The 19,750-nt window shown below is 36.4% G+C and overlaps 1 protein-coding gene across 2 annotated transcripts in view; it reads left to right on the plus strand.

Annotated features, from left to right (window-relative positions):
• Nucleotides 1-19,750, plus strand: part of AKAP10 (A-kinase anchoring protein 10) — a 71,652-nt gene that overhangs the window by 22,477 nt on the left and 29,425 nt on the right. For both annotated transcript variants that reach the window (XM_012737906.2, XM_012737901.2), the window contains exons 5-9: nt 8,456-8,554; nt 13,055-13,139; nt 14,113-14,236; nt 15,248-15,384; nt 17,723-17,867. In XM_012737906.2, the coding sequence (XP_012593360.1) occupies nt 8,456-8,554; nt 13,055-13,139; nt 14,113-14,236; nt 15,248-15,384; nt 17,723-17,867 (590 nt within the window). The remainder of the gene's footprint in view (nt 1-8,455; nt 8,555-13,054; nt 13,140-14,112; nt 14,237-15,247; nt 15,385-17,722; nt 17,868-19,750) is intronic.

The following is a 19,750-nucleotide window of genomic DNA, read 5'->3' on the forward strand; positions in this document are numbered from 1 at the left end:
TAATTATTTATAGCATTCCCTTATTATCTTTTACTCTTATTTGTAGTGTTATCCCTGTTTTATTCCTGGTGTTGGTAATTATGTCTTTTTTCTTTGTTAAAATTTGTGGGAGTTTATCAAAAAAACCAACTTTTAGTTGTATTTTTCTCTGTTTTCTATTTCTATTTTGATTTTCTGCTCTTATTTCTTTATTGCTCCTTGCTTTGGGTTTATTTTACTCTTTTTTTTCTTGTCTCTTCAGATGGAAACTTAGCTGATTTCAGACCTTTCTTTTCAAAGATAAGCATTTAATGCTGTAAATTTCCTCCTAACTACTGCTTTAGCAACATCTCCACAAATTCTTATATTTCCAATTGAGCAAAAATGAAATGTTCTAATTTCCCTTGAGGCTTTTTCTTTTGCTCGTGGTTTATTTAGAAGTATTTAGTTTGATTTCTGAATATTGAAATTCAAGATAGTTTCTAAATGGAGATTTTTTTTTTTCTGTTATCTTTCTACTATTGATTTCTCATTTAGTTATATTATGGTCAGAGCACATATTTTGAATTATTTCAATTGTTTTAAATGTGTTAATTTTTTAAAATTACCTTTAAATTACCTACATCATAATGTATTTTGGTCAGTATCTCATGTTCAATCTGCTGTTGGACAGTTTTCTATAATTATCAATTAGATTCATTTGATTGATGGTGTTCAGTTTTTCTATATCCTTGCTGATATTTTATATGCAATCATATTACTCTATTACTGAGGGAAGAGTGTTGAAGTTTTCAACTATAATTGTGAGTTTTTCCAATTCTACTTTGAGCTCTATCCATTTTTGATTCATGTATTTTGAGGCTTTATTGTTAGATTTAGAATTTATTTTATTGTTTAGAATTTATTTTATTGTTAGATTTAGAATCATATCTTCTTGGTGAATTGCCTCTTTTATCATGTAGAAGTCCTTCTTTATGGTAATTTGCCTTGTTTTGAAGTGAGAAATATCTGTTGTCTGATTCATATAGATACTCTCTAGCATTCATTTGATTAGTGATTACATAGCATATCATTTTTCATTCCTTTACTTTTTTTTTTAATTATTTTTTTTATTTTGGCATATTATGGGGGTACAGATTTTAAGGTTTCAATAAATGCCCATTTCCCCCCTCCCCCCAAAAGTCTGAGTCTCCATTATGACCATCCCCCAGATGGTGCACATCTCACTCACTATGTATGTATATACCCGCCCCCCTCCCCCCTCCCACCTGCCCAATACCCTATTACTGTAGCACCTATGTGTCCACTTAGGTGCTACTCAGTTAATACCAGTTTGCTGGAGAATATATCTGGTGCTTGTTTTTCCATTCTTGGGATACTTCACTTAGTAGTATGGGTTCCAGCTCTAACCAGGAAAATATAAGGTGTGCTATATCACCATTGTTTCTTAGAGCTGAATAGTACTCCATGGTGTACATATACCACATTTTATTAATCCATTCTTTGATTGATGGGCACTTGGGCTGTTTCCACAGCCTTGCAATTATGAATTGTGCTGCTATAAACATTCGAGTGCAGGTGTCTTTTTTGTAGTGTCACTGGATCATTTGGGTAGATGCCCAGCAATGGGATTGCTGGATCAAATGGTAGATTCACTTGTATCGCTTTAAGGTATCTCCATATTGCTTTCCACAGAGGTTGAACTAGTTTGCAGTCCCACCAGCAGTGTAGGAGTGTTCCTCTCTCTCCGCAACCACGCCAGCATTTATTGTTTGGAGATTTTTTGATAAAGGCCATTCTCACTGGGGTTAAGTGATATCTCATTGTGGTTTTGATTTGCATTTCCCTGATGATTAGAGATGTTGAGCATTTCTTCATATGTTTGTTGGCCATTCTTCTGTCTTCTTTAGAAAAATTTCTGTTCAAGTCCTTTGCCCACTTTTTAATGGGGTTATTTGATTTTTTCTTCCTAATTTTCGTGAGTTCTAAGTATCATTCCTTTACTTTTAACCTACCTTTATAATTTTATGTAAAGGGGGTTTCTTAGCTTGGCACAGTGGTGTGTGCCTGTAGTCCCAGCTATTTGGGAGGCTGAGATAGGAGGATATCTTGAGCTCAGGAGTTCCAGGCTGCAGTGAGCTATGATTGTGCCACTTTTCTCCAGCCTGGGAACAAAGTGAGATCTGTCTCTTAAAAAAAAAAAAATAAATAAATATAAATGTGTGTGTTTTCAATGTAAGTAGATGACAACTATAATATATAAATGGAAAGTAAAGGAATCTATATGGTAGTACATTTTCTACATTCTATTCAAAGTGATACTTTGAATTCTACATTCTATTCAAAAGTAGAGTTTCTTGTAGGCAGCATATAGTGTCATTTTATCCATTCTGACAATCTCTCTTTTGTTGGTAGATAAAATTATTTCAATATAAATTTTTTTTTGTTGCCTGGGCTAGAGTGCCATGGTGTCAGCCTAGCTCACAGCAACCGCAAACTCCTGGGCTCTAGTGATCCTCCTGCCTCAGCCTCCTGGGTAGCTGGGACTACAGGCACACATAGCCATGCCCGGCTAATTTTTTCTATTTTTAGTTGTTTGGCTAATTTTTTTCTATTTATAGTCGAGAAGGGGTCTCACTCTTGCTCAAGCTGGTCTCGAACTCCTGAGCTCAGCCTCAGGCTCCCAGAGTGCTAGGATTATAGGCATGAGCCACTGCACCCAGTCCAATATAAATTTTAATATAATTATTTACATTAAAAATAATTATTACAATGTGATTATATTATGTTTAAATATAATTACTGGTATTAATATAATTAAATGTAATTATTAATATTTTGCATTTGGGTCTGCCACTTTATTATTTGTTTTTTTTTTTGTTCCCTCTGTTTCTCATTTCTTGACTTCCCCATTTCTGCTTTCTTTTGGATTGGTTGAATTATTTTAGAATTTATTTATTGGGTTCTTGATTGTGTCTCTTTATATAGGAATTTTTGTGCCTTCTCTCAGGATTACAGTATACATACTTTTCATAATGTACTTAAAATTAACATTTTATCACTTTGAGTAGAATGTAGAAAATGTACTACCATAAAGATTCCTTTACTTTCCACTTATATATTATAGTTGTCATCTACTTACATTGAAAACCCCATCAGACAATATTACAATTTTGCTTTCAACTGTCATATATAATTTAAAGAACTTGAGAAAAATTATCTATTATATTTACCTAAATATTTGCCATATGTATTGCTACTCCTTCATTCCTGAAGTTCTGTTATCATTTCTGGGATCATTTCACTTGTGTCTCAAGAATTTTCTTAGAGAAGGTCTGCTGTCAAAGAATTCTCTCATTTAACCTTCACTGGAGAATCTCTTTATTTTGCTTTTATTCCTGAAGGAATTTTCACTTGGTAGAGAATACTGGTTTGATAGTTTTTTCTTTTACCACTTCAGAAATGTTTCACTGCTTCTGGCCTGCATGGTTTCTGGTAATTAATGTGCAGTCTTGGAATTATTATTATTTCATATTTAATGCATTATTTTTCTCTGGCTGCCCTCAAGGTATTTTTTCTGTCTTTAGTTTTTAGCAATTTGGTTGCAGTGTCTGGACCTGGGTTACTTTGAGTTTCTTCCAGTTTGAGGTTCACTGAACTTCTTCATTCTGTAAGTTTGGTTTTTTGTTAGATTTGGGGTTTTTCAGTTTTTTTGGCACTGTACTTTTTCTCCTCTTCTTCTAGAACCTATATCTTAGAGCTTTGTTATTGTTCAGGAGGTCTGAGGCGCTATTTACTTTTTTAAATGTCTTCTGTTGTTCAGCTTTCAAAATTTTTGTCTTTAAATTCACTGATTCTTTCCTTTGTCATTTCCATTCTGTTATTGAGTCTTTGCAGTGAATTTTAAATTTGGTTATTATGTTTTTTAGTTCTACGACTTCCATTTGTTACTTTTTTGTGTCTTCCATTTTTCTGCTAAAACTGTCTTTTCATTTGTTTCAAGAGTATTTGACCTTACTTCTTAGAGAATGATTTTAATAGTTACTTTTTAAAAAAATCTTTTTTTTGTAATTCCAGAATCTGTGTCCCCTTGATTATTTTTTCCCTTGTGAGTTAATGGGATTTTCTGGTTCTTTGTATAACAATTTTAGAATGTATACTGGACAATTTGACTTACGTTATATGACTTTGAATCTTGCTTGAATCCTATGGAAAATGTTGAAGTTTTTGCTTTAATAGGCGGTTGACCTAGTTAGATTCAGACCACAAGTTCTAACCAGCATTGTATAGCCTGTGGTTCCAGTGTCAGTTCAGTTTTTTTTTTTTTTTTTTTTTTTTTTTGAGACAGAGTCTCACTTTGTTGTCCAGGCTAGAGTGAGTGCCGTGGCATCAGCCTAGCTCACAGCAACCTCAAACTCCTGGGCTCGAGTGATCCTTCTGCCTCAGCCTCCCGAGTAGCTGGGACTACAGGCATGCGCCACTATGTCCGGCTAATTTTTTTTTTTATATATATATATATCAGTTGGCCAATTAATTTCTTTCTGTTTATAGTAGAGACGGGGTCTCGCTCTTGCTCAGGCTGGTTTTGAACTCCTGACCTTGAGCAATCCGCCCGCCTCGGCCTCCCAAGAGCTAGGATTACAGGCGTGAGCCACAGCGCCCGGCCTCAGTTCAGTTTTTGATCTTACCTGCACATGTGCTTGCCAGTGTCCAGTCTGGGACCAGGCCAGCATGCTCTTAGAGGCAGGTCTATGCACACTCAACTCAAGGATGACCCCAGGAGTACACATCCAACTTTATAAGTTTTCATGAACTCTCCTTTTGTAATTTCCTTGACACTTTCTGGCTCCTAGCGATACCCCCAGCCTTTCCTGTTGTCTAGCTAGAAAGCTGGGGCTTTCCCCATACTTCAGCACACTTTCCACAGCTATGCTAGCCTGTGTAGCCAACCAGTAAGAGGACAGAGGAAAAAGTAAAAGGGATTCTCCCCTTTTCTCTTGGGACTGCAGAGAATAGGATTCTCTGACAGAATAAGATTGTTGAAGCTTTTGGAGCCTACCTTGCTGCTGCCATTGCAGCCACTATACTGCTGCTCTGATACTGCCTGGGGGCCTAGGAGGGAGAGAAAGGATTTAAAAAAAGCTCCTCCCCACCCCCCTAAAAAAGGAAAGAAAACCCAGGGGATTTCCCCTGTTCTCTCTGATCTATAGGTGCTCCCTTTCCTGTTCCTCAGACCAGAAATAGAGAGTTCTCTTGGAGCTTTTTTGTTCATCTGGTGTATAGTTTGAGCTTTTGAGTCCAGGCCAGGAGGTGCTGGAGAAACAGTGAGAAACTTGTGCCCGTGTAGTGTCACTGCAAGTTCTGGTTACCTTTCTCAGTCTGTCTGCTACCATTTATGTTTCCAGGTCTTTGGATACATTTGTCCATTGTTTTTAGTTGTATTCTCTGGTAGAGATAGGGTAGAGTGCACTTATGTCATCTTGACTTACTCATTAGAATTTCAAATCAAATCAAAGGATGATGTTTTGTGTTTGAATTTACTTTTTTCCACTTAAATAGCAAGCCCATGAGGAGGATAATGGTTTAACACCTGCCTATGGTGGTTTCTATCATAATTACTTTCATTGTATAAAAACCTCTTGAACTACAGAGGTAACCTTATGTTAAGACTTCATATATTTGTATATGAAACTTGTCTAGAGCCTAGAAATTCCTACTTCCTCTTCTCCCTATGGTTCTAGCTCCCATTTTTCATAAAAAATAGAAAGTCTCTTTCTTGAACAAACCCTCCTTTTGTATTTGCATGTATCACTCTTAGGTAGCCTAGGATTTTCTGAAGATGTCCTTGTTACTCCTTTTAGTTACAAAAGTAGTAGACCATTACAAATCCGTTCATAACTTTGTAACTAAAAATCAATATGAAGAACTCAAAAGCAGTGTTTAACTTCTTTTGAGTAACCTCTTTAGGATATACTGATGTTTTGTACTTGGATATAAATAGATACTAGGTTTAGTTTCAGGATCTTGCTTTATGCAAAGAGGTAAAGGTTAACAAAATAATTTCTTCTGAGCTGACTGATAAATTTACTAATTTTTCATTTTGTAGTACACATGCTTCTTCATAGCTACTTGCTTGGATACCTAATGGTCTTAATTTAGGAGTAGGCTTGTCCATTGTGTTCCTTGTGATAGAGTCCCACTCCTTCGATTATCTTCTTTGTTTTAAGCTGTCTGTGTAATCAGACTTCTTCCTTCTGCCTAAGGAGAATTTCTGACCTCAATTTTTTCATGAAGATGTTACTAACAATTTAAAATAATAGAAAAAATGATAATATATGTGGTAAATTCCTTTTCTCAACAAGTATTTATAATAAGTTCATTCATTCAACAAATATTTGTTAAGCGCTTATATGCCAGGACACCAAGGATGCAGTAATAAATGGAATAGTCACAAACTGGACATTGAGGAAAATTTTTGTCCATTGCATGAAGTTTGTATTCTGAAGAATTTCTTTTATTATTTAAACTTTACCTTTTATACTTTAATTGTTTATGTGCCCTAAAACTATCTTATCATGGCTTTGTCCTTAAAATTGGCAGTTTAAAATATATTCATTTTAATGAAAATGCTGTTGTACCTTAGTTATATGAAAGTATCGGCAAAGTTCTAGATACATTTTTATCTTATGGAATGAGTTGGTATTTTGTGTTTTGAAGTTTGGCGTGATTAGGAATTCATTTTGAGTTAAAAGACAAGGTCATTTAAAATTTTTTAAACTTCTTATTGAAATACTAAATTGATTAACTTAGTATTTAAGCACTACTCAAATGTTTGAAGGAAAGTTCTTTTTTCCAGTTACCTGTCTCATCATGTATGTGAAATAATTTTATAAATTGTTTTAAATGTAGATTTATAAATAGTTTTTATATTCCTGCTGTTATATTACTGTGCAAATCCTTTAATTTGGGACTTTGGAGAAGAGACATGGAAAGAACATACATAAATAAATGCCATTAGGTTATTAGGTTATTAAGTATAAAATGTCTAATTTCCTTAAATACTGTTTGACAGTTGATACCTCTGACATTTCCCTTTGACACTTCTTGTTTTATTTTTATTGTGAAGGTACATCCTTAGTCTTTCAAACACATGGTTTGGCTTGTGATTATCTTTCATATTTTTTAGACCAATTTTTGTGAAACCATGTTTAAGTCAAAAATTCATGTTATTTTTGAAGATGAATTCCTTTGTGGAACCAATGCTGTGCAGACAGCTTGAAATATTAACAAAGTGTTTGGGAAGGATGTGGCTAACGAATGCATAGACCGTCGATGGTTTGAGAAGTTCCATTTTGGCGATTTTAATCTTGAAAATGAGCCATGTGGGCGACCTAAGACCAAGGGGGCTTAATGATGAGGTAAAAGCTGTAGTGGAAGTGAATCCATCTCAACCTACGTGTGAATCGGGAGCAAGGTTTGACATCACTGTTTCAACATTATTGGACCATTTGAAACAAATCGGCAAGGTAAAAAGCTGGATAGATGGGTTCTGCATGCGTTAAACGAGTGTCAGAAGAGAAATCGTCTCAAAGCTTGCCTTTCTTTACTGTCATGACATAAAGATGAACCATTTCTACACCATATTGTTATGTGTGATGAAACATGGATTCTTTTTGACAATTGCAAGAGTTTGGCACAATGGTTGGATAAAGATGAAGTGCTGAAACACATTCCAAAACTGAATACTCATCACAAAAAGCTCATGGTGTCTGTTTGGTGGTCCAGCATGGATATTATCCACTACAGCTTCATGAAACATGGTCACTCGATTACAGTGGTTGTCTACTGCAACCAACTAGACAAAATGATGAGGATGCTTGTGATCAAGCAGCCAAGATTGGTCAATAGAGACAGGCCAATCTTCTTGCAAGACAAGACTCAGTTGTCACACAAACTGCAGTTCAAACTGCAGAAGCTGGACTTGGAAACTGTCATCCACCACACTCCCCAGACCTCGCACCAACTGACTACCACTTCTTCCAGGCTTGGACCTCTTCTTGCAAGGAAAAGTACTCAATTCTCAACAAGCTGTGAAAAATGCCCTTCATGATATCATCACTACATATTCTCCAGGCTTCTTTGTTGCTGGCATAAACAAGCTACTGTTAAGATGGCAAAACTGTGCATACTTTGATTAATTGTACTGCTTCTTGTTTGAGATATAATAAACTATCGATTTGAAATCAGACATTTCATATTTAATGACCTAATATTAAGGGAGCTTGTTAACTCATAAAAGGAATGGAGGGGAGAACTCTTCTATTCCACAAACCAATGAAGAAGCAACTTAGTGATGGAAGCTTATTTTATAATAAGAGCTCACAGCAAGCAAAACTCTGCTATTCATGAATATACTCTATTACTGTAGGACAAGTAGCTTTTTGATTTTTGAAGTTGTCCCCTGTTTCCCTTGCAGGTATAGAACAAGATGCGGTGAATACTTTTACCAAATATATATCTCCAGATGCTGCTAAACCAATACCAATTACAGAAGCAATGAGAAATGACATCATAGGTAAGCAGTGCTTGACGCTATGACCAAAAAAAAAAAACTATTTTTGGTTATTAAGATAATTTTTTATGAACATGGAGTATAACAGTTCCTTTCCTACTCTGTTTTCAGAGTACTTTCTTATATCTAATTATAGCTCACTTAAAAAAGTTCTCTCTTATATGTTGGACCCAAATTCTTTGACTTTGACCTGAATAACAACAATAGCAAGAACAATAAATAGCATACATTTATTGAACCCTCACTATGTCCTAGACAATATTCTAAGCACTTTCCATGGATAAACTCATTTAATCTTTGAACTCAATTCTCTGGTGGAAAAGAAAAACAACTCATTTAATCTTTTAAAGAACTTTGTAGGGTAAATACAGTTCCTATTTTGTAACTGAAGCACCTTTGTCCAAGGTAACACAACTCAGACATGGCAGAGTCAGGATTTGAAATTAGACCACTGCATCTTTTCTGGGCTATGTTGGCAGTGTGTTTTTCATACTGTAGTTTGGGACCAGCCTTCTCTTATGTCCTCACCTCCCTGCCAATAAAAAGACTAGAATAGAAAAATCAGAGTGTTTCAGGGTAATAAGGACAAACATCATTTCAGGAAATTGTTTTCGTTTTATATATACATAGATGTGTGTGTATACTAAATCAACAAATATATTTCTCTATAGCTATTAGTAAGAAGTAAGTGTGAAAGCTTTCACTATGTTTCATCAGGAAGACTTAGGTGGATCTGTATTCACAGATAAAAGTGCTTCATTCAATAAATATTTCGTATATTCTCACAAGTCCAGGTACTAATTTTTGTATTTTATTCATCAAAAATTTAGTATTTGTGATATATGAAATAAGGCATGTTATTCCAGCCCTAGCCAATTCATCCCAACACAGGGCTGCTTCAGTCCTTACTGTAGATACTTTATATTCACTCATTACTGTAGACAGCAAGACCTGTTTTAGTCACAGCTGTGTTCTTAAATTGGGCCACAGTACTTTCCAGTGAACACCTGTTGGCTATTTTGGGGTCCATCAGATGTTGCCCACATTTTCCTTTTCTTTATCCTGCACAGACATCTATAACACATAGGTCTTGTGGCTGTTGATGGGTTGTCCCTGTCTGCTTGCATTTGGGGATTGTGAGGATACCATTTCACCTAGCTTTGTTAACAGGTTTTCATGGGATTTTGGTTTTTCTGTATAGTTGCTTTATTTTTATGTGGGAATTTGCTGCTATCATCTTGAAGACTTCCTTAGACCAACTTTTCCTGGTAATATAGCTGGGGAGTTCTGATTAGAATTTGGCTATTTGAGGAATTGGCTAGTGATTCATTTGAGACTTTGTTTGTACCAATTGATAACCAAACTGTCTGGGGTAAGGAAAAAAAATGAAGTTTTGAGCCAAATAAAACATTTAAAAATGAAATGTCGGCCGGGCCCAGTGGTTCATGCCGGCCTAGGCAGGCGGATGGCTCAAGATCAGGAGTTTGAAATCAGCTTGAGCAAGAGCAAGACCCTGTCTCTACTGAAAAATAGAAAGAAATAATTGGCCAACTAAAAATATATAGAAAAAATTAGCTAGGCATGGTGGCACATGCCTGTAGTCCCAGCTACTTGGGAGGCTGAGGCTGAAGGATTGCTTGAGCCCAGGAGTTTGAGGTTGCTGTGAGCTAGGCTGATGTTACGGCACTCTAGCCCGAACAACAGAGTGAGACTCTGTCTCAAACAAAAAAAAAAAAAAGTGAAATGTCACTGCAGTTCTGTTTTTCCGTCCACTTAAACTTAATTAAATTAATGATATAATCCCATGAAGGAAAAAAAATCTGAAGGATCAAGTTGCTAACATTTATCTGAGAAAGTCTCTATCCCAGTGTCATCTTATTACACATTTTGGAATGTTAATATGGCTTTAGGAAAGTCACTTTTCCTCTTTCAGCCTCATTCTTCTGAATCTTGCCATAATTATTTGTCCCTTCTTATTATTGGAATATTTTTTTTTAATTATTTTTTTTTATTTTGGCATATTATGGGGGTACAGATTTTAAGGTTTCAATAAATGCCCATTTCCCCCCCTCCCCCCAAAAGTCTGAGTCTCCATCATGACCATCCCCCAGATGGTGCACATCTCACCCACTATGCATGTATATACCCGCCCCCCTCCCCCCTCCCACCTGCCCAACACCCTATTACTGTAGCACCTATGTGTCCACTTAGGTGCTACTCAGTTAATACCAGTTTGCTGGAGAAGGAATATTTTAATATAGTTATACTTCAAGTGAGTTTTGTTTAAAGGAGCCTTTACTTTAGCTATTTCTGTGTATCCAACCTACCTAGTTTTGTTGTAAATGTTATCCTTGGGCTTTTTGATATTGCTATCTAATTATTCTGTTTTTATGTGGGGATTCAGAATGATCCAGAAACTATGCTTCAACTGCTGCCTCTGTCTTCCACAAATTCTTGAAGTGATGGAATTTTAAAAATACTTTGATGATACAGCTGACAGAATTTGCTGATGTTTTGGAAATGAGTGGTATGAGAGGAAAAAAAGGAATCCATTTTTTAAAAAAACTGAATAGCTAGAATAGTGGAGTTGTCATTTATAAGATGAGAAAGACTGTGATATTAATGGTTTTTGGGAAAAATCGGGTTTGGTTTGGTTTTATTTTATTTTGTTTTTTTGAGACAGAGTCTTGCTTTGTTGCTCAAGCTAGAGTGAGTGCCATGGCGTCAGCTTAGCTCACAGCAACCTCAAACTCCTGGGCTCAAGCAATCCTGTTGCCTCAGCCTCCCAAATAGCTGGGACTACAGGCATGCGCCACCATACCCGGCTAATTTTTTCTATATATATTAGTTGGCCGATTAATTTCTATTTATAGTAGAGATGGGGTCTCGCTCTTGCTCAGGCTGGTCTCGAACTCCTGACCTCGAGCAATCTGCCCGCCTCGGCCTCCCAGAGTGCTAGGATTACAGGCATGAGCCACCACGCCCGGCCAAGGGGTTTGGTTTTAGACATTCAAATGGTGAATGTCAAGTAGGCAGTTGGACACCTGCATTGGGATTTTATGACAGAGGTCCAGGTTAGAGATGCATATTTGGAAATCATCAACATATACATGGATTTAGAATCATGAGATTGGATAACATTACCATAAGAGTAAATGTAATGAGGGAAGATAAGAGGTATAAGGACTGAGTCCTGGGACATGCCTAATAGTCTGACAGATGAGGAAGAACTAGCAAAGATGATTTAGAAATAACAGCCACTAGGTAGGCCTTCTTAAGTCGACTGTATATCAAGAGAGTAGTTTTTCCTGGAACCCATGTGAGAAAAACGTTTCTAGGAGGGAGTGATCAAAATTAAGTGACGCTGATAGGTTAAGTAAGATGGAGGCTAAGAATTGAATAGGTTTGGCAACCCAGTGTACACTGGTCATCTTAATTATTTCATGTTTTAAAATTTCTACCAATATTTTAATACTTTTTTATAGATAAATCTTTTTACAAATTTATAATTTTTTAAGTTACAATCCTAAAAATAGAATTGCTCATTGAAAGGGGATGCTTATTTTTAAAGCTATGCAAAAAATTAAAATTGCTCCCCAGAAAAATAGGTATGATTTTGTGTGTCCATTTTCCCATGCCCTTGCTCAAGCCTGTGTATTATACAACAGTTAAACATATGTATTGTTAAAATGACTTTGTTTCAATTTATTAGACAAAGGATACCTCATTATTCCATTCTACTTTATTTGATTACTAGTGAACATAAATGTCTTTTGATATTGGCCATTTTATTTCTTCTATTGTGCATTGTCTGTTATATCGTTGCTCATTTTCTTTTGGGACATTTCTTATTAGTTTGTAAGAACTCTTGATATTTTAAGGATAGTAATTTTTTTTTTTTTTTTTTTTTTTGAGACAGAGTCTCACTTTGTTGCCCAGGCTAGAGTGAGTGCCGTGGAGTCAGCCTAGCTCACAGCAACCTCAAACTCCTCGGCTCAAGCGATCCTCCTGCCTTAGCCTCCCGAGTAGCTGGGACTACAGGCATGCACCACCATTCCCGGCTAGTTTTTTCTAGATATATTAGTTGGCCAATTAATTTCTTTCTATTTATAGTAGAGACGGGTCTCACTCTTGCTCAGGCTGGTTTTGAACTCCTGACCTTGCCTCGACCTCCCAGAGTGCTAGGATTACAGGCGTGAGCCACCGCACCCGGCCAGGATAGTAATCTTTTAACTTTCATACCTGCTGCAATTTTTTTTTTTTCTGTTTGCCTTTTAATTTTGTTCTGGGGATGTTTTTAATGTATAGAAATTACTTTTACATTGTTGGCTCTTGGTTTCTGCTTTTGCATATATGCTTCAAAAGCCTTTTTAACTCAGGATCAGCTGTTGCCTGTTTAAAACCTTCTAATTTATATGCCTTTCCTGTTATCCCCTAATTGGATTCACAAATGTGTATAGTTGAATTTAGCAGAAACTTAATCATTTACTATTCCTTTCACAGCAAAGATTTGTGGAGAAGATGGACAGGTAGATCCCAACTGTTTTGTTTTGGCACAGTCCATAGTCTTTAGTGCAATGGAGCAAGAGTAAGTTAGTTTCATATGTTCACATTTCGCATTCTTGGGAATTTGAGTTCTGTATTAGGAATGGGCTTCACTCAACTAAAAACAAAGTATCTTTGAGGATTTAAGTATTTTGAATTATTTATAAGATCATGTAAAAGTACTCTAGGACTGTCTTGGTTCATAGTTTCTTCTAAATATGAATTATGTGAACTCTTACTAAAAATAAAAGTATTTTCATTTTTAATATTAATATTTCCTAAGTAAAAGAATTTGTTTTTAGTTGTGAAATCATTTGGGGGTGATTGAGACTATAGTGATTGTGACTATTAGAATTTATTTATTTATTTATTTATTTACTTACTTAAATAATGCATGTCTTCAGATGGATATCCTAATTTGTTAGTTCATGCTTTAAGCTTAATGGATGCTATATAACTAAACACACATCTATTTGTTAAAAGTGCTTCCAGAATTTTTTTAGATTAATTACTTTTGCATGCCCTTAAAAAAAGAGCTAAGTATTCAGTCTTTCATTTAACCTTTATTGAAAGGGTACTCTGTGCAAGGTACAGGTATAGGACCTACCTTGAAGGAAGTTACACCCTGATAAAAGAAATAGGACATGTTCTTCAGTTACTGTAGTATGAGGTAGCATATATTAAATGTTGGAGAAGAGCTACAAAGTCACAAAGAGGTGGGAGAGGTTGGTCCCAGTGCAGTGGTGTTTACAACTAATTGATCATAACCAGTTACGGATTCCTTTGTTCCTTCTCCACTCCCACTGCTCCACTTGACCAGCCTTAAAAAAAAAAAAAAAAGAGGTGGGAGAGATTACATACAGGTAAAAGAATCAGGCTAAACACCATGGGAAGTAAGGTAGTGTTGACTTAGGCCTTTAAGATACAATGGAGACAGTATGGAAAGAGTATATTTTTCCCACTTAAGCTCTTTCCATGGTCATTCCCTCAAATGTTCCCTTTTTGTCCATGTGCAGGCACTTTAGTGAGTTTCTGCGAAGTCACCATTTCTGTAAATACCAGATTGAAGTGCTGACCAGTGGAACTGTTTACCTGGCTGACATTCTCTTCTGTGAGTCAGCTCTCTTTTATTTCTCTGAGGTAAAGTCTGCATTTCTTTTTCCAGTCTTACTAGAGCATCCCAGCCTCTAAATTGTAAATGCTGGGGCCCTGTCTGTAGGAAGTAACGCAGAGAGATGAATCATTTCTAAAAAGATTTATTATTGTTTTAAGTTATTTCTAATGGCAAGAATACTTTAATGATGTATTAAAGAGAACATGAAAATTCAATGTAAAATAATTCATTTTGAAAAACATAATTAAACTACTGTGTATAGAGAATGCATGTTTTTAATTGTTTGGAGCTATTTTAAAACAGAATTTGATACTTGATTTCAGTGCACAAATATTTTCAGTCCAGACTTGAGGAAAGAAAATACTAAATTTTTTCCTGTTCTCATCATTTTTAATTTAGCTGCATGATAGGATTGCCCAGTGAAGGATTTGCAACAAACAAGGAGTACATTAATCTCTTTGAGGCATACAGTTTAGTATAATGCTATTTGTTAGGCGTCAGAAAATGAAATTCTTTGGTCGCTAAGCAAATGACTACTCAGTAAAGATAAAGAAGATTCTCAGTTTCACAGAATGGTGACTTGGACACTTGAATTCTGCCTCTTCACAAGAATACAATTGATTGGTTTTTTCACTCCCTTTCTTTGCTGTAAGTTTAAATCAGCAGTTTGTTTAGATCAGTTTGTTCTCATGGATTGATGGGAATCATCAGTGTAAAAGATCTAGTGTGGTTAGCTTACTCTTGTATGTTTGCCAGCAAGGAACCACTAATCCAACATAGTGTGATTTTTACTCCAGCTCGCTGAAGTTTGCATCCAACTGTATGGTGGGTTTTTTTTTGGTTTTTGTTTTTTTCCTTTAAAGAATGTTTAAAAACTTTTCAACATTAAATGATTATAACCTGCGGACTGGTGTTAATTGAAGAAGTGGATGTCTTTTTGCTCTTGTCCTGTATTTTAATACTTGTAGCTTATAGATTAGAGATTGTGAGAAATCTGTTTAGAGTCTTATTTTCCCTTTTGTATTTTTCTTTCCTAGTACATGGAAAAAGAAGATGCAGTCAATATCTTACAATTCTGGTTGGCAGCAGATAACTTCCAGTCTCAGCTTGCTGCCAAAAAGGGCCAGTATGATGGGCAGGAGGCACAGAATGATGCTATGATTTTATATGACAAGTGAGTTTTTTTCATAGATACATTCGGCACTCACCAGATATTTATTGAGGATTTGATATGTACTATGGAAGTTAAGATGGATAAACTCTGCCCCTGCTGTCAAGGAGCTCACAAGGAGCAGCATAAAAGCTGCTTTTCACATGGTGTGTGTAAACTTTGGGTGTTCTTAGAACTTTGGGTTTCTGCTGGGGGAAGGGGTGGTGTGTGTGTGTGTGTGTGTGTGTGTGTGTGTGTGTGTGCGTGCGTGCAAGCGGGATGACAATGGTGGTGTTCAGGGAGAGCTTCCCAGAAAGGAGATTTGATTTGGATCTTGAAGAATGAATTGAATTTTACTAGCCAGAGAAGGCAGGAAAGAACATTCTAGGCAAAGATATTGGCACAAGCAAATTCATGGAACTTGGGGGAACAAGGTAATTTCAAGAAAGTCGAGTTTAGATAATCGAAGCAGTACAGAGGGGGGAAAAGGAAGCCGAAAGTAATTGGAATAGATTGTAAAGGGCCTTGAATATCTATGTATGGATGTATCATATTTTCTGGTGCAAATCTGCTGAGCTCGATTACTAAATGTATTATAGTCTTTCATTAGTTTTTAATGAAAATGAGAGGTTTGAAAAACTGAAAATATCTGTTCAGTCAAGTGATAAGACTGTGGCCAGCTCTATAACACATAGTTTTCTTTTCATTCAACTTTTCATATTCTGTAAAGAAAAGTAATTTGTTACTTGTATCCACAAGCAAGTGCTAAGGGGGTAACTTGAGAGTGGATAAAAATCCATGGGATTTTAGGGTTGGAAGAGAGAGCATCTAGGCCAATGGTTCTGAACACTGGTCTGCAGGTGCATGCCAGGCTGTCTGCAAAAGAATCACCTGTGAGCTTGTTAAAAGTAGATTTCCAGTTTTCTCTCTTAAAAGATTCTGATTCAGCGGTTTGAGATATGACCCAGGAATTTTTATTTTTAGAAGATATGCCAGATAATTCTGATGAATAGCCAGATTAGGGTTCTAGTCTGATTTCCCCATTTTGCAGATAAGGAAACTAAGGCACAGAGAGGTAGTGGTTTTCTCAAAGTTACAGGACCAGTTAGTGGCAGAATTTGGACTGGAATGCAATTTTTTAATGTTTTTTCTTGTGTTTTGTATCGTATATTTGTGGAATATATTATGTAAGAAGCATTGTTATGTGGATATTGAAATATCAAGACTATACATTTAAAAATTTGATGTGAGGTGTCTGAAAATTCACATCATGAAGGAGTATTTACCAACTTACTCGTTATAACATGGGAGACTCACTTTTGTTATGAAAATGCTCATTTTAAAAAGGAGAGTTTTCTTAATGCTGGAACAAAATAATGGCACTAGTGGAATCCTGTCTGGAACTCAGTAACCACACAGAGACGAGACCTGGTTTTCTCACCAGATCCCATTTTCTCATTGGGAGCCATTTTTAAATAAAGATTTCTGTATGTTATCTCCCTAACACTGTTGTTTTTGCCAAGCTCCTTGTGCCAAATTTGACTTTACAAATCCCTACTTGTTTGTTTTCGTATCTTATAAATGCATCATCACAATCATGCATCATTAGCCTTTCTGTATTTCGGTATAGACAGGAGATAGAAGCCACTTGAGTGCTTGGAAGAAAGCATATAAAAATTTTCTCCACTTTAAATGCTTTTTTTGCATCTACTTCATGATCAGCTTACCAAAACACTAGCTACAATGCATCCTATCAAATTAGAAATCTTTGAATTATCAATATTAATTACCCCATTTGCTTTCTACACCAAATCATCAGCAAGTCCTATTCTATCTAAATACATCAAATCCATCCATTTCACCCTCTGTGCTGTTTTGTTCTGAATTCCTATGTTTACTGCATGTGCCTCATAGTCATGGGCTATATTCTCATTGTCTCCTATGCGTAGCTCTTCTCTGTTCTCTCTTCAGGGGAAATGACCATATCTTATTTTCTTCTAAATCCATTTCTTTCTACTAAGCTATGACCAGAGAATAGGTGCCCATTAAATATGTGTGATTGATTAGTTTCTTTGCCTTAATTATAGCCTGACCTCTCACAGCTCTTAAGCAACAGCAGAGCTGACTGGGCAAGAACTAAGGATGGCTGGCAGGCAGATAGGGAGGTAGCAAGTTAACCCAGATACTTTTGGGGAAGGGGAAATAAATAAAGGTTAAAACAGGACTGTCATCACCCAGCTCCACGGTTTAGGTCTGCAGGCTAAATTAAGTAGCACTATATAAGATTCTCTGGTGTAGGTGCCTAAAGTTGCTTATACTTGCTATGGAGTTTTGTTTTACTTTGGATATCTTTCTGCCATAGGTACTTCTCCCTCCAAGCTACACATCCTCTTGGATTTGATGATGTTGTACGATTAGAAATTGAATCCAATATCTGTAGGGAAGGGGGGCCTCTCCCTAACTGTTTTACAACTCCATTACGTCAGGCCTGGACAACCATGGAGAAGGTAACTAAGAAATTCAAAAGTATTAAACCATAAGAAATTTTACTCATGGATCTCAGAAAATATAACATCGGAAAACCCAAACATAACAGAACACTGGACATTGAAGCAGTGTAGTATAGTGGTGAAGAGCAGAAGCTTTCAGTGTGGCTGGGTATGTACATTTTCTGTCAGTGACAGACTGCATGTACGGCAGTGGTCCTGTAGGTTATAATAGAGGTGAAAGATTCCTATTGGCTAGTGTTACTTATTTTATTTTAGTAGATTTATGGGGGACAAGTTAAATTCTGTCCCCCATAGATCTGTGGGGTGGCCTAGTATTTACCCATAGTGGTGGCCTAGTATTTATTATCCTATGCTTTTAATTGTTATTTTAGAGTGATCCTTCTACTTATTAAAATAACAAGTTAAGACGCAGGAGGATCACTTTAGGTCAGAAGTTTGAGACCAGTCTGAGCAAGAGTGAGATCCCATCTATAAAAAAAATAGGAAAATTATCTGGGTGTGGTAGTACACACCTGTAGTCCCAGCTGCTTGGGAAGCTGAGGCAGGAGGACTACATGAGCCCAGGAGTTTGAGATTGTGGTGATCTCTGATGCCACTGCACTCTAGCTGAGACGACAGAGTGAGATTCTGTCTCAAAAAAAAGTTAGTGTAAAACAGCCTCGGGCAGATTCTTCAAGGAGGTATTCCAGGAGAGGTGTAGTTATCCTAGGAGATGACAGCTCTATGCATTTTATTGCCCTTTGAAGATTTTCCTGTGAGACAAGATGTGGAGGTGGAAGACAGTGATATTGGCGATCCTAACCCTGTGTAGGCGTAGGCTAATATATGTGTTTGTGTCTTAGTTTTTAATAAAAAATAGGAAAAGTAAAAAAAAAAATTAAAAATAGGAGAAAGCCTATAAAATAAGGATATAAAGAAAGAAAATATTTTTGTATAGCTGTACAATGTGTTTGTGTTTTTTAAGCTCAGTGTTATGATAAAAGAGTCTAAAAGCTAAAAAAAACAGCTTATAAAGTAAAAATTTTACAGTAAGCTAAGGTTAATTTATTATTGAAGAAAGAAAAATATTTTTTAATAAATCTGGTGTAGCCTCAGTGTACAGTGTTTATAATGTCTACAGTAATGTCCTGGACCTTCACATTTTCTCCTCACTTACTCACTGGTTCACCCAAACCAACTTCCACTGCTGCAGGCTCCATTCATGGGAAGTGCTCAATACAGGTATATCATTTTTTTAATCTTTTGATTGAGTGATTGGCGGGATCTCACTCTTTTGCCCAGGCTGGAATGTAGTGGCATGATCATAGCTCACTGTAACCTCAAACTCCTGGGCTCAAGTGATCCTCCTGCCTCAGCTTCCCAAGTAGCTAGGACTACAGGTGCCATGCCACTATGCCCAGCTAATTTTTTTAAAATTTTTTGTAGAGACGGAGCCTATAGTTTGCTCGGGCTGGTCTGGAACTCCTGGGCTCAAGCAATCCTCTTGCCTCAGCCTCCCAAAGTGCTGGGATTACAGGCGTGAGACACTGCACCTGCACATTTTTTTATCTTTTATACTGTATTTTTACTGTGCCTTTTCTAGGCTTAGATATGTTTAGATACTGTGTTACAGTTGCTTCCAGTATTCAGTAATGTGCTGGACAGGTTTGTAGCCTAGGAATATAGTAAGCTATGCTATCTAGGTTTGTGTAAGCATACTCTAATGTTCGCATAATGACAAAATCACTTAACAATGCACTTCTTAGGATGTATCTACATTGTTAAGTGATACATGACTGTATTAATCCTAACCTTTATAGGCTGAATGACTTTGGGCACTTACTGAAATTTTCTGAAGCCATTTTCCTCACCTATAAAATGGGGATAATATGGTTACTCAT

This window comes from Microcebus murinus, chromosome 18 (genome assembly GCF_040939455.1).
Source record: "Microcebus murinus isolate Inina chromosome 18, M.murinus_Inina_mat1.0, whole genome shotgun sequence".
Taxonomy (NCBI): Eukaryota; Metazoa; Chordata; class Mammalia; order Primates; family Cheirogaleidae; genus Microcebus; species Microcebus murinus.